Source organism: Zalophus californianus, chromosome 1 (genome assembly GCF_009762305.2).
Source record: "Zalophus californianus isolate mZalCal1 chromosome 1, mZalCal1.pri.v2, whole genome shotgun sequence".
NCBI classification, from domain to species: domain Eukaryota; kingdom Metazoa; phylum Chordata; class Mammalia; order Carnivora; family Otariidae; genus Zalophus; species Zalophus californianus.
In genome coordinates, this window is record NC_045595.1 from 200,095,966 (window position 1) to 200,120,901 (window position 24,936).

The window sequence follows — 24,936 nt, forward strand, 5'->3', positions numbered from 1 at the left end:
GAACCCTACTGTCCTCTCCCTGAAGTAGTTACAATTAGTCTTTCAAGTTTTTCTTTGGAGTCCGGGCTGCTGCAGTCCTCAAACCAGATTTGCTATGCTGTCTTCATTACAGGATACTTCTTCATTCTTTACCTTTTTGTTTTTCAGCGGAACTTTTTTGCTTCATTCTTAGGTGTACCTACCTTTGTACCTTATATCAATCTTTTATGTCTCAGGTACTATGCTCTTTTTCTGTTTCAAAGCAAGCACTATTTCTTGAGAAGTATTTCTATATGTACTGACACTGTATTAGATGCTTTAGGCAATTCAGAGGTGATGCCCAAAACCATTTCTTTCTCCTAGAACTTTAGATTCCATATAGATAAATAACACGTGTCCAGGTCAAAGATTTAAGAAGCAGCCCGTTGGATTCGGGGACAAAACGAACAGTGCACATTATTAAGGTTGGGGAAGTTCACTTGGGAGGTTTATTTAGAGTAGAATGGTTGCCTAAGTCTTCATTGCAATGGACATCTTGGAGGACTGGTAAGATTTGGATAGGTGGAGAGAACGTCCCAGCTAGAGACCAAAGTCATAGAGGTGGGGCCACAGTGTTTTGGAGAGACTGGCTTGATTGAAATGCAAAGAGTGGTGGTTTTGGAACTGAAAGATCCGTGTTTTAATTCCATCTCTGCCACCCTATGATCTTCCATCATTTTGTTTCTGAGTTTCTTCCTTTAGCAAAATGCTCCATTTAAAGGGTTGTTGTGAAAATCAAATAAGATAATGTTTATGAAATGGCTTTGAAGATCAAACGCACTGTATAATTAAACTTCAGTGGTTCTTTGCTGAGAAGTAATGAGAATCAGGATTACCAGAGCCTTGAGGACAATTTGTAAGGGACTGTGAGTGCACAGCTCAGGATCCTGGATATGATGAAAATGGTATTACTAGAAGAAGATCTATCTGGTACTGGAATGCAGCACAGATTAGAGGTAGTTGGATTGGAGGCAAGAACTTGGGTACTGGGTACTATTTGTTTTCCCTTAAAATCTATAATTATAGAGGAGGTAAATTATGTAATATGTTACTTTAGGGTGACAAAATGTACATAAAAAGTACCCTAGGTTTATATATACCCCTATACTTTGTATTCTTTTGTTTGTTGTTAATTCATTTATTTTGTAAACATGGAGGCTTCTTACATTTTAGATGATCCTTGGAAAGTTTAACAATTACTTGATGTGGCACTTCATATAAACCTTTTTGAATTAACTTTATTTACACTAACCAAGTAAGAGCTGAAAGAGGAATACTTCTAAGACCTTAGGATAGGATGACACCAAGTATCAGAATTATTGGGAAGTGTTTTCAAAACCTGTCTCCCAGGTCCTACTTTCCACTTATGTAATCAGAATTTTAATAAGAATCCCAGATAAAATAATTATTATAGTCATTTCGGTGATTTTGACACTAAGTTATTTGATGTGAAGTATAAGTTTTCAAAATCATTATTATTTAAAGTTAGGTAGATCTATATGTACTTGCAGCACTTTTCATGTATTCTAATTTTGAATTGTTGACTAAGGAGGTGAAGATGTGATGTGCAGCTAGATTTGGCATAGTCTTCCAAACTGATTTTGGCAGTAATATAATAACGTAAACAGTTGAGAATGCAGTTGTAATAAATTCTCAGTTAGCTAATACCCAGAGGGAATCCTGGTATGGAAAATGTGGAACAGTGGATCACTTTTTATATTTGGCTTTGAAATTTATAAATTTTCTAACTCCCTTTAGTAGATTATCTTCAGAATTATTTCAGATTTTTCTTGGAGAAATTATCAGTTTAATTTGCATAGATTGCAGAGCTAAGAAAGGTAGCTTAGAAGGAAGGGACATTATTCTGTTTCAAAAATGCCACCACCACTTCACATTTATTTAGTGAGAAGTTAAATTCCTAATAGTGTAAAGTGCTGAGACTTTTTAGGATCTGTGTAAGAAGACACAGGTTCTTTCCTGACTCTTACATTCATTGCAAAACTTTTTTTTTTTTTTTAAGATTTTATTTATTTATTTGACAGAGAGAGACACAGCAAGAGGGGGAACACAAGCAGGGGGAGTGGGAGAGGGAGAAGCAGGCGTCCCATGGAGCAGGGAGCCCGATGCGGGGCTCAATCCCAGGACACTGGGATCATGACCTGAGCCGAAGGCAGACCTCAATGACTGAGCCACCCAGGCGCCCCTCATTGTAAAACTCTTAATCTTACTAAGAATCAGTTTTCTAAGCTATGAAAAACAGGGGTAATACTATCCTATCTACTTCAGAGTTCTTACTGAAAACTGGATGATACATGTGAATGGTCTCTGTAAATTATAAAGTGTGATAGACATGTAAAATATGTGGCTTAGTTACTATTGCCTAGAGAAATATAAAACATACTCTTTTTTTTTTTTTGTCAAGCTAACTTTATCTTGTTTTCTAGATTGTTATTTTGTGTCAGTAAGTAATCCATAAAGTGCCAACATGGGAAAGAAACGGACAAAGGGAAAAACTGTTCCAATTGATGATTCTTCTGAATCTTTAGGTATATTTCACCAATTGAATCTTAAAGTTATGTTTATATCCCTAAATGGACATATATTTTAATATGTACAAATGGGATCAAAGTGTACAGTATTGTTCTGTAATTTGCATTTTAACTTAATGTTTATATCTACATGTCATTTAATAGTCTTAATATTCTTAATGGCATGATACTCCATTGATGTAAACGACCATGGGTGCATATTTCATAATTTACTTAGGTAATTCCCCACTGTTAAAAATTTAGGTAATTTTTAACTTCTCAGTGATATTGAATGGAGTAATAGTAAACATTTTTGTAGCTAAATCTCTTTGCACATCCAGCTGTCTTTTTAGTACAGATTTTAAAAGTAGAATTGCTGAATTAAATGGCATAAATATTTTCAAGACTCTCTTGGTTCCATAGCTAAATGCTCTTCAAAATTTTTTTACTAACTTATAGGCCCCCTAGCAGTGAAATAAAGTGCCCATTCCCCTTAATGATATCAACACTTGCCAGTATCATTTATAAACATCTGCTGATTGTCTAGTTGAAAAAGAGTATTTTCTTTTTTTAGTTTGTGTTTCTTTGACCACCTACTGGGATTTAGTAGTTTTTTGTATGATCTCATTTGTATTTATTTTCTCTGGGTGCAAGTTCATTGTACATAAGCTAAATGTGCCACTTGACTGGTTTCTGAACCTCTTGGGTCCCTGAGACAACTGAAGCATTTTAGAGTGACTTGCAAAACCCTTTACTGATCTGGTCCCGACAGGGTTTTCAGTTTCCGGTCTAGCTGCTTGTTTTTACACATGTGTGAGGACACAGTTTGAGGAGATAGTATGAACTTTGACATTTTGTACCTACATACCTTTGTTCTTGGGATATGGCCTTTTCATTTGTTCTATAGTCCCTGAGTTTATAGTTTAAAGTGTGAGCTTTGAGGTCAGAAAGACCTAAGTCCAAATTCTGGCATAGCCACTCTGTAGTTATGTGATCTTGGGCACTAAATCTTAGTTTCCTCATCTGTCATTGGGGATAGTAGTGTCTTTCTGATGAGATCATGTATGCAAAAACATTTAGCACAGTGTCAGGCTCATAGTAAGTGCTTAATACCAGAAAACTTTCTTACTGTTAATAAGACTGTACAGATGTTACCTACCTTTGGTAACCTTCATTGATTTTAGCCCTTTGTGTACTGCTGTAGCACATTTTGGAGATAATTTTTTTGTTTGTTTGTTTTAACATTTTGGAGATTCTTACACATTTATTTATCTGCTTCTGCCAGAATACTACTCAAAGAGAAGAGCTGTGGCTTGGTCTTTTTTAGGTTCCCTGGCCCCTACCATAGTGCTGGGCCTGCAATAGTTGTAATGTTGACTTGACGAAGGACCTTCTTCATGAACCTTTTAGGATAAAGAGAATAATTAATATGATAAAGGCCTTAATTTAAAGGAAATAGATAAATTGAAGTGAATTTGGGGTGGTGATGTTTATACCTAGGACTTCAAGAAGCCAAAATTTCAAATTTGTATAAAATCTCTTCCATCATCATAATATTCAAATGTGAAAGAGAAATTTAAGCTTTCAGATTATCTAACAGTTTGTTTATAAATTCATTTTTGAAGTTCAAATGAGGGGTAAGTTTTGAGTTTAACTGCAGAAAGCCATTTTTACCTCATATACTCCTTTATTATTTGTTTTAATAGAACCTATGTGCAGACACATTAGAAAAGGATTGGAACAAGGTAATTTGAAAAGGGCTTTATTGAATGTGGAATGGAATATTTGCCAAGATTGTAAGACGGACAATAAAGTAAAAGATAAATCTGAAGAAGAAACGGAAGAAAACCCTTCAGTTTGGCTATGTCTTAAATGTGGCCATCAGGTATGCTTAGGTTTTGATCAATATGGGATTTTGTAAAACTCTTTGAATTTATTTTAGAAGGTATTACGTAAAACCACAGTTTGGGTGAGTAGGCTGCCAGGGGGCTTAGGCTCTATTCCCTGGGGAACAGATTTGGGGACTGAGGTTTGGGTATAGGTGGTTTACTGGGGAGTGCTCTCAGGTACCACAATCAGGAAGAGAGTTAGGGAGGCAAGATTAAGCAGAGGGAGAAGCTGAAGCAAGAGGCAGTGCTACGGGGCCTCAGCTGATCCCACAATGAATTCTGGCCTTCAGAGATGTCCTGAACTGAGACAAGGGGCCAGGCCTTTTTACTTGTGCATAGACTAACATTGGATGTGGGATGCTGCTGGGGAGGGGGACTAACCTTGGGCAAGGCAGCTCCATTACACTGAGGATAATTCCCAGGGGTGGATAGACTGAGCTGTGAGCTGTCAGTAGGCCACATTCGTGACAGCTGTGGGAATGAGTACCTGGGTTTTGGGGCATGGATGGTATCTGGGGGCAGAACAGCTCACAGGTATTGCCATGATAATAACGGTCAGGGTCTCTTTCTCTGTTATTGGTGGCAAGTTAAGTTTATATGTTAGGCAACTGGGCTGCTAGGCATTCCTGTCATGAAGCTTCAAGATGAGGCAGAGGACTTTTTTTTTCTTTTAAATTGAAATTTTTATTGAGATAATTATAGATTTATATGCAGTATAAGAAATAATTCAGAGATATCCCTATATACATTGCCCCATTTCCCCCAGTGGAACTTTTTTTTTTTTTTGAAGATTTTATTTATTTGAGAGAGAGCAAGTGAGAGAGAAAGAGCACAAGCTGATGGGGGTGGGGAGGAGCAGTGGAGAGGGAGAGACAGACTCTCCTGAGCAGGGCGCCCGATGGGGGGCTGAATCCCAGGACCTTGGGATCATGCCCTGAGCCGAAGGCAGATGCTTAACCGACTGAGCCACCCAGGTGCCCCCCCCCCCCCCAGTGGAACATTTTATGAAACTATAGTATAATATCACAACCAGGATATTAATACTGATCCAATCCATCAATTTTATTTATTTATTTATTTTTTAAGATTTTATTTATTTGACAGAGAGAGACCCAGCGAGAGAGGGAACACAAGCAGAGGGGGAGTGGGAGAGGGAGAAGCAGGCTTCCCGCTGAGCAGGGAGCCCGACACGGGGCTTGATCCCAGGACCCTGAGATCATGACCTGAGCCGACGGCAGACACTTCACAGACTGAGCCACCCAGGCGCCCCCAATCCATCACTTTTAATCAGTTCTTCCTAGTTTTACTTCTCTTCATTTGTATGTTATGTTGTGCATGTGTGATTGTGTATATTAAGTTCTGTGTAGTTTTGTCACCTGTCTAGATTCATGTATCCACTACCACAGTCAAGATACTGAGTACTTTCAAATTACACAGATCTCTTGTGTTGCCCATCCCCCTGCCCCCCTTTTTTAAGTAGGCTAATGCGAGGCTTGAACCCATGACCCTGAGACCAAGACCTGAGCTGAGATGAAGAGTTGGATGCTCAACCAACTGAGCCACCCAGGTGCCCCACATATTGCCCTTTTTAAATTATACCCACATCCCTACTGCCATCTCTCGCCCAAGCCCCTGGCAACCACTAATCTGTTCCCTATTTCTCAGATTTTGTCATTTCAAAAATTTTATATAAATGGAATCATACAGTATACAACATTTTTGGATTGGCTTTTTTCACTTAGCATAATTGCCTGAAGAGTCATCTAAATTGTGTATATCAATAGCTCTTTTTTATTACTGAGTAGTATTCCGTGCTGTAGATGTACCACAGTTTGTTTATTCTGTTGAAGGATGTCTGGGCTGTCCCAGTCCACATTTGGTGATTACAAATCAAGCTGCTGTGAACATTTATATACAAGTTTTTTATGACTTCATTTTTCTGGAAAAATGTCCAAGAGTGCAATTACTATATCATATATTAGTTGAATGTTTAGTTTTTAAGAAACTGCCAAACTGGGGGTACCTGGGTGACTCAGTCATTAGGCGTCTGCCTTCGGCTCAGGTCATGATCCCAGGGTCCTGGGATCGAGCCCCGCATTGGGCTCCTTTCTCCATGGGAAGCCTGCTTCTCCCTCTCCCACTCCCCCTGCTTGTGTTCCCTCTTTTCTCTGTGTCTCTCTCTGTCAAATAAATAAATAAAATCTTAAAAAAAAAAAAAAAGAAACTGCCAAACTGTTTTCCAGAGTGTGCATAATGTTTTATATTCCTACCTGCAGTGTATGAGTGATCAGCTTTCTCTGCATTCTTGCTAGCATTTAGTATTGTCACAGTTTATTATTTTAACCATTCTGATAGGTGAATAGTGCTATCTCATTGCAGTCAGACAGTTTAAAAGTATTTGAATGTTGGGGCTCCTGGGTGGCTCAGTTGGTTAAGCATCCAACTCTTGATCTCAGCTCAGGTCTTAATCTCAGGGTCATGAGTTCAAGACCCACATTGGGCTCCACACTAGGCACGGAGCCTACTTAAAAAAAAAAATTGAATGGCTGCAAAGAACATATTTATTATTTGTATTCGAAAGGTTTTCACTGAAGCTCTTAAATATATATGGTGAGAATGAATATATTGTTACTTCAAATTTTCCAGAATACATTTCCTATTATAAATTTTATTTTGCTACCTATTTAGTTCCTAAGGGTAAGACAGTATCACTTTTTATTGTTAACTTTTGTCCTATAGTTACCTTTTGCACTGTTAGAAAGTGATTCTCAACTGCTGTCTTAAGACAAGTCATCTCATTCTTATGTTTCAAATGATCTCAAATGGTGTTAAAAACTTATTTTCAAAATTAATGCTCATTTATTTTAGAATTGAATGTTGAATGGGATAAATTAAATCAGTAGTGTTGATATCATAATTAAAAGATTAGAAGCCATTGTTAAACAGTTCCCCTTCGAGGTGTATTTTTGGCTTTAGAGAAACAGGACCTCTTCTGTATGCAATCCAAGGGAGTGGGTGGCTTGGTTTCAGATGGATACACAGTGAAGATACATTTCATAGCAGTGATTTAACCAGCGAAAGGCAGAAAATCTGGCCATGTTCTTTTTTTTTTTTTTTAAATATTTTATTTATTTATTTGACAGAGAGAGACATAGCAAGAGCAGGAACACAAGCAGGGGGAGCGGGAGAGGGAGAAGCAGGCTTCCCGCAGAGCAGGGAGCCCGATGTGGGACTCGATCCCAGGACCCTGGGATCATGACCTGAGCCGAAGGCAGATGCTTAACGACTGAGCCACCCAGGCGCCCTGGCCATGTTCTTTTATGAATAAGTCTATACATCTTGTAGGTGAAAATCTCCCATTTGCTTGTTCAATTAATGCTTATTGACCTTCCATTTGCTAAATGTTTTTTTTGGTAATAGATGATTCGTTCTGTTTTTGTATCCACAGGATTTATAATCCAGGGGAGGAAGGATATAAACATTAACAACTTTAATATGAAGTAGAAAATAAGGAATGCCACTAGGAATTTATACCATGTTTTGTAGGAGTTTGTTTACAGCAAGAATACAATGTTTTCTTATCTGGAAGGATAATCATAGGCTTCTGAGAGGAGGTGGCCTTTGAGCTAGACCTTGAAGACTGAGTGGGATTTGATATAGGACAATATGAGAGCTAACCCTGGAAAGTAGGGTGAGGTCAGATGGTATCGGGTTTGTTAATTAGAAGTTTGAAAGCAATTCATAATTTTTGAATTGAGTATATGAACAGAAATTTTTTTAGATACCATTAAACTGAAAAAATACGTATGTGAAGAAAGAAGTCGAAGTCAGGAAAGTACTTAGGAAGCCGTTAAGTGGCTCACACTAGACCTAGTGAATGGCTCATCAGCATGGTTTAGTTGGGACTGGAAAGCACAAGTTGGAGAGGAAGACTACTTTGAATGCACGGTTCCTAAATACCTTCTTGTTGAGATCAGTTGCCTATTCGTATTTAGGTTTTCACAAAATCGGGACTCTCTCTAGAGTCTAATCTGTTATTTTCAGAATTGTAAGAATGACAGAATTTCTCAGGCCACTTTCTTGTGCATTATGGATTATGAATTCTCTTTTTGTGAACTTTCGTGGCTTTGAGGCTTATGATTATGATTCTCTAGGGCTGTGGCAGAGATTCTCAGGAGCAACATGCCTTGAAGCACTATATGACACCAAGATCTGAACCTCATTGTCTGGTTCTCAGTTTGGACAACTGGAGTGTATGGTAAGTTTCAACTCTTGTGCCTGTCAGTTGACTGGTAACTTTTGAAATATTGGAGAACGGAGGTGTTTAAGGAGCAAGAAAGTTTAAATTTTTGTAGGACTTGTTTAAATACCATAACTTTCAGAAGGCTTGAGGATGTGATATTTGAGAACCTTTTGCTTAGTATTGTATGCACATAGAAATTGTAGCATGTAGAAGACATATGAATCTTTACCCTTTTGTTTTTCTTGTGATATTATAAATGGCATGTAGTGGGTTATTTAAAATTTGGGACACAGAACAAATTTCAGATGAACTGAGAATATAGTAAAATTTTGGCAATGAATTTGTATGAAAATAAATGTCAAGCTGGTATGTATATTTCTTGTAACATCATCAAAACAAATTTTCACATCTTTAAAAAACATTTACACAGTAGTGTTCACTGCACATCATCTGTCAGTTGTAAAACTTGTTAATTTTGATGACGTAGGTCTGTATTTTGAAATATGTGTAGAAAAAACTTTTGACTTTAATATTGTAAATAGCCATTTCAATAAAATGATTGGAGTTTTTCCACAGGATTTATATGTAGCCACAGTTCTGGCTAGCCTTACTAAGTAAACCAGAGGTAACATGGATAGTCTTCTTCACGAAAACACAAAGTTTTTATTTTCATTTTCTTTAATAGAATAATTTGGTGGTTACACATTTTGGTTTCCAGGAATTCTAATTCATCCCCTTTTTTGGTTGTGTTTGTCACTTTTCTTCTCTGTGGTCTTTTGGGACACAGGTGTTACCTATGTGATGATGAAGTCCAGTATTGTAGTTCAAACAGATTGGGTCAGGTGGTTGATTTTGTTAGAAAACAAGCTGATATTACAACTCCAAAATCAGGTAAAATAATTTCTTACTTAATGTATACTGTAATGTTGGGCGCCTGGGTGGCTCAGTTGGTTAAGCGACTGCCTTCGGATCAGGTCATGATCCTGGAGTCCTGGGATCGAGTCCCGCATCGGGCTCCCTGCTGAGCAGGGAGTCTGCTTCTCCCTCTGACCCTCTTCCCTCTCGTGCTCTCTCTCTCTCATTCTCTCTCTCTCAAATAAGTAAATAAAATCTTTAAAAAAAATGTATACTGTAATGTTAACTTAATGTATCTAGTTAATGTGAACTTAATGTATCTATGTAACTTAATGTATCTAATGTACACTAATGTTAACTAACGTATCTTAGTGTATCTATTAATGTATCTCACTTAATGTATCTGTACTGCTCAGCATTACATATACCTGAGTAAAATGAATTATGGTTGATTTCAAACAGTGAAACTATTTTTGGTTAAGAATATAAAACAGCGGGAATAGAGATTATTATAATGTGTTAGAAGGGAATCTGAGGAACAGTCTAGTCAGATGTGATAAAGAGTCTGTGATGAGTCTGAAGTAATGAGCAGTGATGCCCTTTCTGTAGCGGGCTTGAGAGAGACCTGCCTCATACTGAATTTATTTTGTTATATTTGTGTTTGGTTGATATACAAGTGAAAGTCAGATTTTTCAGCTTTTTTTCATACATAATTGAGTTAATTGGGTTGGCATACATCATCTGCTTTAAACTTGTTTTGATTTTTACGGTCACAGAGTATCTTTGCACAGCCAGAATTGTTTGTTCTTAGCTTCAGGATTCATTTTTGACCCATTCATTTAAAAATTTATTTCATGTCCACATTCTTTACTTGATTGCTTTATACTCTATTTTCATAAGGTAGGATGTGCTCATTTGGAAAAAAAACAAAACAAAAAACTGTGCAGTAAAAAGGGGAAGGTTTATGCCAAACATACACTGTTTGGTTTCATTTGTCAAACTAATGCTTCCATCACTTTTGAATATTTTTTATTGGTTTTTCTCTGGTGATGGTAATTTACTTATATTTATTAGAAAACATTTAAAATCAAACAGCTGGGAATAATGTTTGGTAAAAATTCACAAATTCTAGTACTCTGTCCCAGCTATAACTTTGCATTTGGTATAGTTGTATTACACATTTTGCTGGATCTTTTTTCTTTTTTTTTTTCTTAAAGCAGCAAAAGATGGTAACATTGAACTTGAAAATAAAAAATTAGAAAAGGAGAGTAAAAATGAACAAGAGCGAGATAAAAAGGAAAACATGGCTAAAGAAAATCCTTCCACGAATTCTGCTTCCCAAATAACTGTGAAAGGACTCAGTAATTTGGGAAATACATGTTTCTTCAATGCAGTTATGCAGGTGCCAATGTTAATTTTTTTCCCTCTTTAAAACTCTTTTCCCTCACATTATAGGATGTTTTTGCATACTTGTTACTTATAGTATTGAGTTTTTTCCCCAAGTAATTTATTTCTGAGTTTTCGAAGAATATTTAAGGAAATGTTGACTATGCATGACAGTAAAACACTGTGCTAAGCCCTGGGGTGCGTTAGAGTTCAAAACAAACATGGCCCCTGGCTTCAAGGACTTTGTACTGGGGGGGGCGGGGATGTACGGGATAACCTGTTATGGAAACAAATACCTAGTCACCAGTGGTGGTGGTGGTAAGGTAGCTACTTCATGTTGGGTAGTAGGCAGTGCCCTTTTGAGGTGATGAGTAAGCTCTGAACTGAAGAACTTAGGAGCCAAATAAGGTGGGAGAGGAGCATGCTGTTCCTTCTTGTTTCCTAAGATAGGTACAATGAAGACGGCCGTTTTGATCGGGATGTTCTGTTTTGATAGAATAGACACTGAAGAAATACTTGAGTTATTTAAATATTTGAGTGATGACATAAATATTTGATTTGCTTTTAAATAATTTTCCTTTTCTTTTCCATCCTTTACTCCAGAATTTGTCACAAACACCGGTGCTGAGAGAACTACTAAAAGAAGTAAAAATGTCCGGAACAATTGTAAAAATTGAACCACCCGATTTGGCACTAACTGTATGTACTTTAAGATTTTCTTTTACAGTCAGTAATTTTCCTCTCTGAATATCCGCATTCAAAATTATTTTAAAGAATCAATGCTCATTTTCACCTTTTTTACTTGTTTTGTTTGCTTTTATTTTAGGCTACTGAGTTAAACATTTTCAGGCTAATAGATTAAGCCTTTAGATTTATTTGCTATGTGTATGCCATGTTCTGCTGTGCTCTGGTGTTTGGTGTCTTTGGGAAAGCTGTTGATAGGCATGAAGCCCTAGGCACGCATTATTATTTTCAACAGCTTTGCAGGTGGCTTAAATTGTGTGTAGCAAAATGAATTTTATCCTATCCATTTTTATTATTCACATTTTTCTCTGGCTCTTTCAGTTCTTAGGTGGTCTGCTCTTGATATTCTAAAACTAAAACAGTAGACCTGAATTCTTCATAGTCAATGAACAGAAACTTTCTACATCTTTTGATGTACTTTTTTTTAAATGTGTTTTATTTTTTATTTTTTTTTTATATTTTATCTATTTATTTGACAGAGAGAGAGAGACATCGAGAGAGGGAACACAAGCAGGGGCAGAGAAAGAGGGAGAAGTAGGCTTCCTGCTGAGCAGGGAGCCCGATGCGGGGCTCGATCCCAGGATCCTGGGATCGTGACCTGAGCTGAAGGCAGACGCTTAACGACTGAGCCACCCAGGCGCCCCTACATTTTTTTTTTAAAGATTTTATTTATTTATTTGAGAGAGAGAGAATGAGAGATAGAGAGCACGAGAGGAAAGAGGGTCAGAGGGAGAAGCAGACTCCCTGCTGAGCAGGGAGCCCGATGTGGGACTCGATCCCGGGACTCCAGGATCATGACCTGAGCCGAAGGCAGTCACTTAACCAACTGAGCCACCCAGGCACCCTTTTGATGTACATTTTGAAGTTTTAAATGGGACAGCTCTATCAGGAACATTGGCATTAACAAGTTGACTAGCTACGATTTGGTAACATAAATGATTCCATACTTTGACTGAAGAAAGTAATTTTTATTCCCATATTCAGGAACCCTTAGAAATAAACCTTGAGCCTCCAGGCCCTCTTACTTTAGCCATGAGCCAGTTTCTTAATGAGATGCAAGAGACCAAAAAGGGAATCGTGACACCTAAAGAACTCTTTTCTCAGGTCTGTAAAAAGTGAGTATCTGCTTTGATTTTGTTTTCAGTGCATCAGTAAGATGCTGAGATATAATATGAAAAACTTGTTAGAGTCAGCCCAGTATATATGTTACAGCATGGTTTATTTCATTTGGATTAAAAAACATGAACTTAATGTGAAAATTAAATCTGCTAAGGGTGTTGTCGAACTAAGTGGAAATTTTGAGAAACTAGAACCCTCTGAGATTTGGGATATGATCCTAAGATTTTGTAAAAATCTTTTACAAAAAGATTTTTTTAGTAGACTCATCATTGTTTTTCTTTGTGTCTTGTCTTCTTTTTTTCTGTAGAGCAGTACGGTTTAAAGGCTATCAGCAGCAAGACAGCCAGGAGCTGCTTCGCTATTTATTGGATGGAATGAGAGCAGAAGAACAACAAGTTAGCATATTTTGACCAGTATAATTTATAATCCCATCGTCATTAACTTCTCTGACATTTGACATCTTAAAGGGTTATTAAAGCTATGAAACTAGTTATTGAGGCCATTGTATTTAAAATTTTTTTTCTACACCAGTGTTTTCAACTGGTATATTTTAATCAGTAGAATGAATGAAGAGAATTAGAAATGATTCTCCTTTTCATGATGCTATGTTTTCCTTGCTGGTTAGGGCATTATTGGTCTTTAGTTCTATTCTATTATACTAGCCTATGCCAGGAGAGCTCCAGAGTATTGGAAAATGTTTCCCCCAAAACAGTTCCCAGTTGCAGTGCATTCTTATTCTTACTCCTAGTGTGATTTAACACAGCTTTTTGAATCTAGGAAGTATGTTCATTTTTAAGAGTCAGGGAATGTAATTATGTTTTTAATTGTTTGTAAATTACCAGATGAAAAGTAATGTATTTGGGGATGTTGAATATAATTAATAATAGTAATATGAGTGATAACAAGTGATAACTAGTGATAATATTTATTTTGCTCTTATTTTATGTCAAGCACTGTTTTCAGAATCTTATGTGAATTACCTTACTTGGTCCTCACAAACTTTCTCTGAGGTAGATGCTGTTAATCATTTTCTCATTCTATAGACTGTGAAGCCAGGGTGTAAATAAGGTTCAGGACCTGGTTCAAGGTCACCCAGTAATGGTGGCTCTCAGCTTTGAACGCTGGAGTCCCCTATAGCTCTCATTTAAACAGTCTTCTCTTGGACATGATATTTCAGTGGTCTTTCCAAAGGAGGTGGGCATGTGTGAAAAGCTTTGGTTTGAATAGATTAAAATTTTGAAGTAAGACAGTGCCTTTGTTCAGGGGTTAGTGATTGTTTTGTAATTTTTTTTTAGCTCCTTGAATTAATTTTGAAAATGTGACTTTAGAAATACTAATTTTTATTCAGTAAGTTGGGGGAGCTAATTCTTGATCACTTTCTTGACTTGATTACATATTTTCTAAGGACAATAACTATAAAACTTTAAAAATTTAATAGTGTATATATATCCATTTTATTACTTTTAGAGAGTGAGTAAAGGAATTCTTAAAGCATTTGGTAATTCTACTGAAAAATTGGATGAAGAACTAAAAAATAAAGTTAAAGGTAATGTCTGACTTTTTGAACTAACACACTATAGTTGAATTCTTCTGTAACTTAGGACAAGATTGCTGGCACTTGTATTTCAAATTCACAGTTAATAACATAATTTTTCTTTATCACCATTGATTTAAAAAAATTATTCAGTACTCCAAAGGTGAATATTTTTGAAAAATTTAACTTTGGTGTATTTTTATGCTGTATTACAGTGAAATTTATAAAGATAGAGCTAAAATGAGATTACATTTTTATTTTTGAAAAGCTTACACAGTTGACACTTGAACAATGCAGAGGTTAAGGGCACAAGTCTCTTCCTGCCTCATTCCCGCGTAGTCGAAAATCTACTTCTGAGTTCTGACTCTCTAAAAACTTAACTACTAGTAGCTTACTGTTGACCAGGAGCCTTACTGATAACCTAAACAGTAAAGTAACATGTATTTTTTTTTTTTTTGTAATATGTATTATGTGCAATATTCTTACGTAAAGTAAATTAGAGGAAAGAAAATGTTACTAAGAAAATCATAAGGAAGTGAAAATACATTTTCAGTTCTGTGCTGTATTTATTGAAAAGAATCACATATAAGTGGACCCACACAGTTCAAACCCGTGTTGTTCAAAGGTCAGCTGTATTTCTAATGAGCAGCAACATGTGAGTTACACTTGTCTGTGTGAGTTGTCAGTAAGCTGGTTTGTTAATCATGGTGCCAACTTCATTATTATTGTTGTGTGGCATTTAAAGATTTAGGATGGATCAGTCCAACAGAACTTTCTGTGGTAATGGAACTCTTCCATATTTATGCTGTCTGATACAGTAGCCACTAGCCACATGTGGCCATTCAGCCCTTGAAATGTGACTGGGGCAATTGAGGGGCTAAATTTTTACCTTTATTTAATTTTAATTTAAATCATCAGAAGTGACTAGCGGCTATTATACTGTAAAGCCCTGTGGTTTTTTTTGTTTGTTTTTGTGGGGCTTGAACTCATGACCCTAAGATCAAGAGTCAGATGCTCTATTGACTGACCCAACCAGGCACCCCTGTGAAGCACAGTTTAGAATCAACACATAGCACCTGTTTGCCTCTTTGGTGTCCTTTAGGGCCAGGCCAGTAGCAGAGAGAATCTTGCTCTGCTGGTGCTATCTGTCATCAAGTGTGTTTCTGTATAAATGGACACACTTATCATTGGAATAAGGCTTATACATTTCATGTATTTAGAAAATTGGGTGACCAGGTGGTAAAATTGTCTTATATTAAACTTACCAAGATTGTTTCTGGGAACATAGAAAAAGTAAAAGGAAGATTTTGTCTGAAACATTTTCCTGATTTATTTTTTTGTTTTTTGTTTTGATTTTGAGTGGAGTTCAGTCTTAGAGTTTAAAAACAAGTTATGTGCATTCTCTCCTAAGTTTGCTGCTGAATATTATTAGAGTGGTAGAGCTAGAAGTGATCTAGAGTATCATCCAGCTTGGCCCCATCTGTTCATTTTACTAGTGGGGATAGAAGGTCTCACTGACTTCCACGGTTTATTTTCCACTGATTAGATCTAGGATAAGAACTTTTTCTTTTTCATGAGACATGATTGTGTTAAATTGTGTTGTGCTCAAAAGTGGAGTGTTTGCTGCTGACTATAGCATAAAATAAAATTATGGTAATTATGAACAGAGAAAACCTGTGGGATAGGAAATTAAAAATAAAATTTTAGGGTTAGATAGGTAAGTAAATAGTTCTAACTTAATTAATTATATAAGGATAATTGATAAACTTTTTTTCCCCTTCTAGATTATGAAAAGAAAAAATCTGTACCAAGTTTTGTGGACCGCATCTTTGGTGGTGAACTAACTAGTACAATCATGTGTGATGAATGTAGAACTGTAAGTTGTAGTGTGAACTGGATTTATTCATTAATATTAATAGAGTATAGTTCATCAGTTGTGTCTTTCAAAAACAGAAGTATCTAGTTTCATAAAGTTTTCTTTGTTGGGCTTCCCAAATCTTCATAGTTCTTTCCTGGGACTGTGAACACTTCTTATGTCTGAAAGAAGTTAGTTTAACATTTTAATTTATTTCTCCTAACCCAAAGACCTCAACACTGTGTAATTTTTCATTTTCTTAAGAATTTTAAAAATGTCATCCCCCCACCGTAATCTTACTATGTAATGTCTAAAATGAATTTTTTCCTTCCTTTTTACATCTATCTTTTTTGGTTGATTAAGGTCTCCTTGGTTCATGAATCTTTCCTTGATTTGTCTCTACCAGTTTTAGATGATCAGGTAAGACATACTGAGTTTATTTAAGTAGATTTTCCCCCCATGTTAGATTTTATGAGGGAAGCCTTGCCACTCTTTTCCAAGTTTGTACATTAGCCCTTGGAGGAATTTTTTTAAATGTATTTGAGATAGAATTTTAAAGATTTGAATAGAAATTGGAGTAAATGCTTTTTTATTTTAAAAGAGGATAGATGGTGTGTCTAGAATTCTTTATAGATAATTAGCTTGATTGGTAGACATGTAGGGGAAGTATTTTCTTTATATTAAAAATTACTTTTTTTTTCATTATTTAAGACTAAACGTAAATCCCGTACAGTCTTCAGTTCATACATGTTAGTAGAGAGTATCTCAGTTTTAAGCCGTATTAATTCGGTTCCGTCAGCTAGTGGTTGGAGAAAAGAAAGCCTGTTTTATGAATATTGGATAAATCGTTATTCAACTTCATATGAATTCAGGGTCCCTTTAATCAGTGTTACTTAGTGATTAAAGTCTTAACCAAATTCACTTTATTTTCTCTTTTTCTAAAACTCTCATTTACACAGAAAGAAGGAAAAGGATAAAAAGGAATGCCTGTAGTGGGACAAGTAATTCACTGATAAACAGGGAGCTCAGTTAGAAAGGGGCATAATTACTGTGGGATGCAGCACGTATCTAATAAAATGCATGATATTCCTTTCTATTTTACTGGCATGTGAAGTTGCCTTTTTTACTGTTGTGTTTGTTGGCTTGTTTTCTCGGTATATAAGATTGCTTTCTAGTGTTTGAGATGAATGAATTTTGTCCTGGATATATTTTCAAACATAGAAAGTAAATCCAGTGTGACATAGGAATTGAAAAATATTTAGGTTAACATGCAATCTCTTCACCAGTTGTTGTAAAATTTTATTTTTGGCCCATATTTTAAGAGTGGTAAGAAAAGTATAAATGATAAAAATTTGAAAAAGACGATGGAGGATGAAGATAAAGAGAGCGAGGAGGAGAAAGATAATGACAGTTACATGAAAGAGAGGAATGACATTCCTTCGGGAACAAGTAAGCACTTACAGAAGAAAGCAAAGAAGCAAGCCAAAAAGCAAGCCAAGGTAGGTAACTAGGAAGAAAACTGTGCTTTTCTAATTTTATATTTGCAGCTATTGAGTCTGAAGTCTGAATGACTGAAAGAAAAGGTTGTGCTTTTGTTTTTTGTAACCTTGCATTACTTGCGAGAACTTCCTTTTTTTCAGAGGAGGAGAATGGGAGCAGGGGCAGGATGGGGGGAAAGGCAGAGGTGGGGGGGAGAGAGAGAGAGGGAGAGAGAGAATCCCAAGCAGGCTCCATGCCGGCCCAGGACGGAGCCCATATGGGGCTCAATCCCATGACGCCGAGATCATGACCCGAACCGAAATCAGGAGTTAGGTATCCAACTGACTGAGCCACCTGGGCACCCCTGCTTGTGAGAACTTTTAAGAGTTTTAGTTCATTTTTAACAATTTTTTGAGTTCTTAATACATTGACTTTCAAAAATTTAAAAATATATAAAGATGCACAGTGAAAGTACCCCTTTCACTGTGTTTTTTCCTCCTAATTTTTAAAAAAATTATACACACTGTTCTGGACCCTGTGTTTTGTTTCTGCTTAATTGGGTTCTTGGAGATTTTTCCATTTCAGGACACAAGGATTCCGTTGTTTTGAACAGCTGTATGGTATTCTGCTTTATGGATGTACTGTTGTTCATTTCACTGTTTCTCTATCGATTTGGGCTGTTTGTAGTCTTTTGCTATATAATAGCCAGTGCTGCAGTGAATAATCCTATATTCCTGTCATCAGTACGGCACATTTTGAGAAGAGGGATGGCATTTGTAGTTTTGATAAGTGTTACCTAATTGCCCTCCACAAAGGCTGTCCCAATTTATATTCCCACCAGCAACAATGAGACTTGCTGTTTCTCCTTATCCTCGACAGAAGTGTGTTATCAAACTTCTGGATTTCTGCCAGTTTCATGGTTGGAAAATATTTTCTCAATGCAGTTTTATTTTCCATTTATTTTAATATAAGTAAAGTATGGTTTTATGTTTGAGCCATTTTGTTCCCTTTTCTTTCCAGTATTTGCTTATATCCTTCCTCCATTTTTCTTTCATGTTGTAACTGTAGCTGAAGCACACTGGAAAATGTTTGTGTCCTGCGTGTGTCTCAGCCTTCTGGTATTACAGATTAGCCTCATGGGGACTGTCATTTTACTCTGAGTCTGTAGGCATTCTAGTGACAGGAATGTTGATGAAATGCCTTTCTCCCTACTCTGCTTGGAAATAGGCTGCAAATATGGCAAATAAAAGTGATTTTAGGAGGGAAGTCCTTTATTGTCCTCTGTTCATGAGGCTTCCTTGCTTCCTCCCTAATTTGGGGCCGTTTATTTCCTGAGATGTTTTCCTCCGTCCTGCCCAAAGCAGTCCTGTACTAGTGCATCCTTGAGTTTTCATTTTGTTTTTTTCTTCCCTCAGTGCAACCTTGATCTGATAATCATTAACTCACATGGATACATCCCTTTCTGCTCTCTGTGTAGTCAGACTCCCAACATGGTTTCATACTTGGCTGCTTGGATTTGGCAATTTCTTTCTAGTCTGCTATCCTGTCTAGGTCACTTCCCTTAGAACACAGACTATGTCTTGCATGTTTTTATTTGCCCCACGTCACAATATTTTGATGATTGGTGATGGTTTATTCCTTTCAGTGAAAGAACTTTCTTCATAATTTATTTGGTCCCTGATAGTAAAAGGAGCTCTGAGGATCAGAATTCTGGGAGTGCACTCTTCCTTATAAACTTTTTGATTGATAAGCAAGAAAACCTGATGTGGTACATGTATGCTCTTTCTCTTCCTATTTTTTTTTCTTCGTCCTTTTTTTATTTTTATTTTCTAATGTTTTATGCTTTTTGCACAGAACCAACGAAGACAACAAAAAATTCAAGGAAAAGTTCTTCATTTAAATGATATCTGTACCATTGACCATCCTGAAGATAATGAATGTGAGGTTGGAATGTCACTTCAGGGAGAAGTGGATGTTAAATCCAACCATATTTCAGAAGAGGAAGTTATACATAAAGAATATTGTATTAATCAGAAAGATTTGAATGGCCAAGAAAAAATGGTAGAAAGTGAAACTGACAATCAAAAATCCACAGAAGAAATAGATATGAACAATGTCAACATGGATAATGATCTGGAGGTTTTGGCATCTTCTCCCGCTGACTGTTCTAGGAATTTAAATGGTGCCTATCTAACAGAAGGGAGTGGTGAAGTGGACATTTCCAGTGGTTTCAAAAACCTTAACTTGAATGCTGCTCTTCAACCTGACGAAATAAATATAGAGATTCTGAATGAGAGTCATTCTCCTGGGACCAAGGTATATGAAGTTGTAAACGAAGATCCAGAAACTGCTTTCTGTACTCTTGCGAACAGGGAAGCTTTCCATACTGATGAGTGCTCAATCCAACATTGTTTATATCAGTTCACCCGAAACGAGAAACTTCGAGAGGCAAATAAACTGCTTTGCGAAGTATGCACCCGGAGACAGTTTAGTGGACCAAAGGCAAACATAAAAGGTAATTTAGATTCTCTCGCTGAAAGTGAAATTAATGTTCGGGGGCATATTTTGCACAGAGTAGGTAGAATCCTGCTATCTTAATTGTATCAGAATTTGCATGGCATCAGTAAGTTCCTCCCCTGTGTAAATATTTTAACAGAAGGTTGAATAAACAGATTGAAGTGGCTAAAACTCTGTGGCAGCTGAACGGCAGATAGAGTGGGACTGTTTGCTCTCCAACACCTCTGTCTATGGGTAAATCATCCCACTGGGTTGTTACTGCAGCAGGGTCCTTACAGATAGTGGCTCTTTCTTCGTATGCTCGGTTTCCTGTCAGCATTTGCGCTGGCCCTCTCCCTTGTATGCAGGAAGCTACACTTCATCTCATCCGTGTACTTCTGTGATATGCCCAGTGCAAGGTACTGGGAGGACAGTGCTTTCTTCTAGTCTCCCTCAAATATAGAACAGAAAAATTGTGATAATTCCCTTTCTCTTCCACCCCCCTTTTTTTGAGCTTGGGTAAGTGGGATAAGGAGGGATTGTGGATTCCTAAGGACTCTTACTAGAATTATTGAAACTTTTAAAAAGTCTAGCTTGCATGTCAATATAAAAAGTAAATTGTGTTGATTTTATAGCGTTTCTGTTTGCTTTAGAGCAAACAGTGGCCAACTATTGTCCACAGTTAGGTTTTTGTATGGTGTCTATGTCTTTTATTGATGAACATTTGAAAATGATTCAGTGGTAGGAAATACTGACTTTGAGCCCCAATTAATTAAATGGTATCTCTCCAAAAATAATTCCGTTCTTGGTAGACTGCAGTCATACTCAGTTATTGCTATACTTTGAATTACATCAGTAAAAATTTGTGGGAATTTGTGGAAATTATTGCTGATACCTACAAAATGTCCTTAATTTTGCCTCTTGGTCCACAGAGCCCAAAATATTTATTATCTGGTCCTTTCCAGAAAGTTTAAAGATAAGTCGATTGTGTTAGATGTTTAAAATGATTTTATAGCAAATGTGAATGCTTTAGAAGTCCAAAATGATTTTCACGCTGCTAAAATTTCTTTCTTTAGGTGAAAGGAAACATGTTTATACCAATGCCAAAAAGCAGATGCTGATTTCTCTTGCTCCTCCTGTTCTCACTCTTCATTTAAAGAGATTTCAGCAGGTACACCTTTGTTAGCTCAAATTTGTTTTAAATATGTAACATTTGCTTTATTTGTTATTGTTTCACCATATTACTGTGTTTCTTTGGTTTTCTGTTATTTCCTAGTTCTAATTTTAAAAAAATAGGGAAGTAAGAAATATACCTGGGCATGACAAAAACTTAGATGAAGACGCCTGTCAAGGTGGAGGAGACATGTAGGCACAGTCCTTCCTCAGTTTTACCAGAACTCATGTTGTCCTTTTCAGTAAAATTAGCATCTTACTCTTAACTTTTTTTCAGGTTAAAAAAAAAAGTCCAGTTTACTAGCTGTATCTCACACTTAAGAAAAGTAGTGATATTTTTTCTGTTTTGGGTGTGGTACCTTATTTTTACTGACCCTTCATAAAAAAACATTGATACCTTGGATTTTCATCATTTTGTTGACCCTGTCTTTTCTGGAAGACTTTGGTTGTAAGCACTATAAGTTTTAAATTAAGTTCCAAATTCCCAAAGTACCTTTAGAACATTTTCCCTCCCTCAAACCCTGTATGGGTTTGACTAACTGGGTGGGTCTCCATGAACCAAGCACTAAGCTTGGTTTTAGAAAGGAGGCAGAGAGTATGTGCTCCACAGAAGATATTCTGCTCTTGCTGAGTTTTAAACACTCAAAACCTCTGATCTAATCTGGCTTTTCTGGATGGCCAGAGCAGAAACACTGAGAATTTTCTCAGGGGAGCAGCTTTTTTTTTCTTTTCTTTCTTTCTTTCTTTTTTTTTTTTTTAAGTAGACTCCATTCCCAGTGTGGAGCCTAACATGGGGCTTGAACTCACACCCCTGAGATCAGGACCTGAGCTGAGATTAAGTCTGTGGCCATACCACCCTGAACGTGCCTGATCACATCTGACCTGAGATCAAGAGTCAGACACTTAACCAGCTGAACCACCAGGCGCCCCTGGGAGCAGATTTCTTAATGCGTTGGGGGGTGTGTGTGTGTGGTGTGCACCTAGCAAAAATCATTTAGTGGTCAGAAAGAAAAGAGTCTCCTGAGAAGATTGAACCTAGGTTTGGATGTTGGTGTTTTGTGCATCAGAGTAGGACTACAGTTTACTTAATGTGTACAGCTTTTCCAAGAGAAGAACTCAATCTATTATCTCTCTTTTTTTAGGCTGGTTTTAACCTACGCAAAGTTAACAAACACATAAAATTTCCGGAAATCTTAGATTTGGCTCCTTTTTGTACCCTCAAGTGTAAGGTAAGCGAAAGTGGTCTTTTTGGGAAAATCCTTTAAAGGGCAATAGCTTATTTACCAGATACTCTAATGGTAACTCACTTAAGTATGAAGTTGATAAGAATGACTGAGTAGAATGGGTCTTTGATCTTTGTACCATTATAATTTCACGATCTTTGATGAATCATTTTGAATATTAGGTTGTTAAATTCAGTTCATTTTTTGAATTTCTATTGTGGCAGACATTGTCTTGGGAGCTGAGGGCACAAAACTAAAGATCAGCAGGTAATTTCAGTTTAATATGGTTGAGTTTTAAGATTGGTATACACAGAGCAGGGTGGTTATGCACTTAGCCCAATATGTTGGTGGTTCGGGGAAGGCTCTGTGAAGTAGACCACACCTCAACCACTACTTAAAGAAGGAGTAAGAGTTAGTGTGATGAATCAAGAGGAAACAAGTTTTTTCTAGGCAGAGAGAACAGAGCAGCTGGAGCAAAGATGTGTACAGTGATGTGGCGGGGACTAGTGACTAGCAGTAGAAGCAGTTGTAGAACTTACAGTACAAAGCCTAGAGAACACTGGGAGGTGAAGCCAGAGAATTGAAATGGGAATGAGGTTTGGAGAATTATCGTGGTGGGGAACTTGGGCTTTATTAGGTATGTGGTAGGATGCCACTGAAGAGTTTAAAGCAATGGGGTGACGTAGCCAGATGTGTGTATTACACAGGTTACTTGCTGAAGCATGGAGGAGGTTGGATTTTAGGAGGAAAAGACTAGAGAGGCAGGGGCTCTCTAGTTAGGAGGCTGTTGAATTAATTTAGTCAATGGTGAGGACTTCAAGTAGGGTAAGAGAAGGCAAGATTGCAAGAATATTTTAGGAGGTAAAATTCACCAGACTCGTGATTGGATTGGCTCTGGAAGATGAGGAAGAGGCCTTGAAATGGATGGTAAGGTTAATACAACAGGACGTGTTGAGCCTGATTCCGGAGGCCTGGCTTGAGTGACTAGGCAGCTGGGCAGGTGGCAGTACCATTAGCTGAGGTAGGAAGTACAGGAAGAAGAGAGGTTGGGAGGCGGAGAACGAATAATGAGTTTGGTTTTGGATACACTGAGTTTCAGCTGTTTTTGAAATATCTATGGGGCTTTGTTTAGAAAACATGTGGATGTACATGTCTGAGGCTCAGGGCAGGGAGGTTAGGTTTGGAGATAAAGATTTGGAAATCAATACATAGGTGGTGGTTTAGACGGTGAGGTTAGGACCCCCTGAGCAGAGCATGGTGAAAGAGAAGAGATGGTTAATGACAACTCTGGTGAGCCGCTGAGTGTAAGAGGCATGTGTGGAAGAGGAGCACACTACCAACAATCTCAACAAATCCCCATGTTGAAGAATTTGGACAGAGAAGCTATAGTATTATATTCAGATTTCAAATGCTTCAGTATCAACATTAATAAAGTTTATGTGCAAAATTTGAAATGATAGAAATTCTCCTGTCCTGCCTCCCAATTTAAAAATTTAAAATTTTTCAAGAAAGGTATTTCAGAGCTGGTGGGTAGAGTGAATTGTAATTTCTATATTATCACTGTGGGGCAGGGCCACTTTTGCCGATAAACAGAAATACCTGTAGTTGGATTAGTTCAAACACAAGGTCATTAGGAATCCATTGTTTGCCTAAAATGTCATTGCCCTGTGTTCAAGTTTCAGGGAAAGGACTAGGTGGCCTGAGTGTCAGAATATCAGAGAAAAAGAATTAGAAAGTATTTGTGGATTAGACAGTATAGAGGTCATGGTAAATTTTTTAAGAAGTGTTGGTGACTTCAGTGGATTGAGAATTGAATGAGAATATTGGAAATAAAGCATGCAGATACACCAGAGGCTTTATTGAAAAGGAAAAGTGGTGGATCAATGATTTTTTAAGTCTGGGAGACTTAAGTAGGTTGGTAGGCCAACAGGAAAATCTACAAGTTGAAGATACAGAAAAGAGAGATAATTGATTGAGCAAGACCCTGGAGGAGGCCGAGGCCAGAAGAGCTTAGCAACACTAAGTTGGGGTATTGTCTCTGAACAAAAGGGAGAGATACTTCATCTTCCCGAGAATAGGCAACTTAGAGTTGGGTAGGTTGTATCTCCGTTTTCCTGAAGTGGGAGGTGAGGTCAACAGCAGAGATTAGTAAAGGTTTGGGGGATAAGGGGAGGCTAAAGGAATGGTTAAAGTGTGGGTCAGTTGCTGTGAAGGAAATCCATGGAACTAGGGAGCTAAGGAACAAGTTACAAGATCATAGATAGTCACATGCAAGATCCTGATGAGTCCTCAGTGAGTTTATCAATCTGCAGGGTATGTAATTTTGCTGCCTAGGAATAGCAGCTGTCTGGGTGTGGGGTTGGGAAGGGTTTGTTGTAGGATTCAGAGTAGGAT

At 37.2% G+C, this 24,936-nt stretch overlaps 1 protein-coding gene across 8 annotated transcripts in view; it reads left to right on the forward strand.

The window, feature by feature from the left end:
• The window catches only part of USP16 (ubiquitin specific peptidase 16), a 30,604-nt gene that overhangs the window by 3,807 nt on the left and 1,861 nt on the right, over nucleotides 1-24,936 (forward strand). For 3 of the 8 annotated variants that reach the window (XM_027584703.2, XM_027584701.2, XM_027584702.2), the window contains exons 2-16: nucleotides 2,463-2,564; nucleotides 4,253-4,431; nucleotides 8,590-8,693; nucleotides 9,466-9,569; nucleotides 10,751-10,935; nucleotides 11,523-11,618; nucleotides 12,648-12,778; nucleotides 13,090-13,177; nucleotides 14,250-14,328; nucleotides 16,101-16,192; nucleotides 16,535-16,591; nucleotides 17,494-17,670; nucleotides 19,505-20,165; nucleotides 21,223-21,317; nucleotides 22,462-22,548. In XM_027584703.2, coding sequence (XP_027440504.1) covers nucleotides 2,504-2,564; nucleotides 4,253-4,431; nucleotides 8,590-8,693; nucleotides 9,466-9,569; nucleotides 10,751-10,935; nucleotides 11,523-11,618; nucleotides 12,648-12,778; nucleotides 13,090-13,177; nucleotides 14,250-14,328; nucleotides 16,101-16,192; nucleotides 16,535-16,591; nucleotides 17,494-17,670; nucleotides 19,505-20,165; nucleotides 21,223-21,317; nucleotides 22,462-22,548 — 2,196 coding nt within the window. In that variant the 5' untranslated portion in view covers nucleotides 2,463-2,503. The remainder of the gene's footprint in view (nucleotides 1-2,462; nucleotides 2,565-4,252; nucleotides 4,432-8,589; nucleotides 8,694-9,465; nucleotides 9,570-10,750; nucleotides 10,936-11,522; nucleotides 11,619-12,647; nucleotides 12,779-13,089; nucleotides 13,178-14,249; nucleotides 14,329-16,100; nucleotides 16,193-16,534; nucleotides 16,592-17,493; nucleotides 17,671-19,504; nucleotides 20,166-21,222; nucleotides 21,318-22,461; nucleotides 22,549-24,936) is intronic. The other 5 variants (XM_027584705.2, XM_027584707.2, XM_027584704.2 and 2 more) reach the window with 4 other exon arrangements.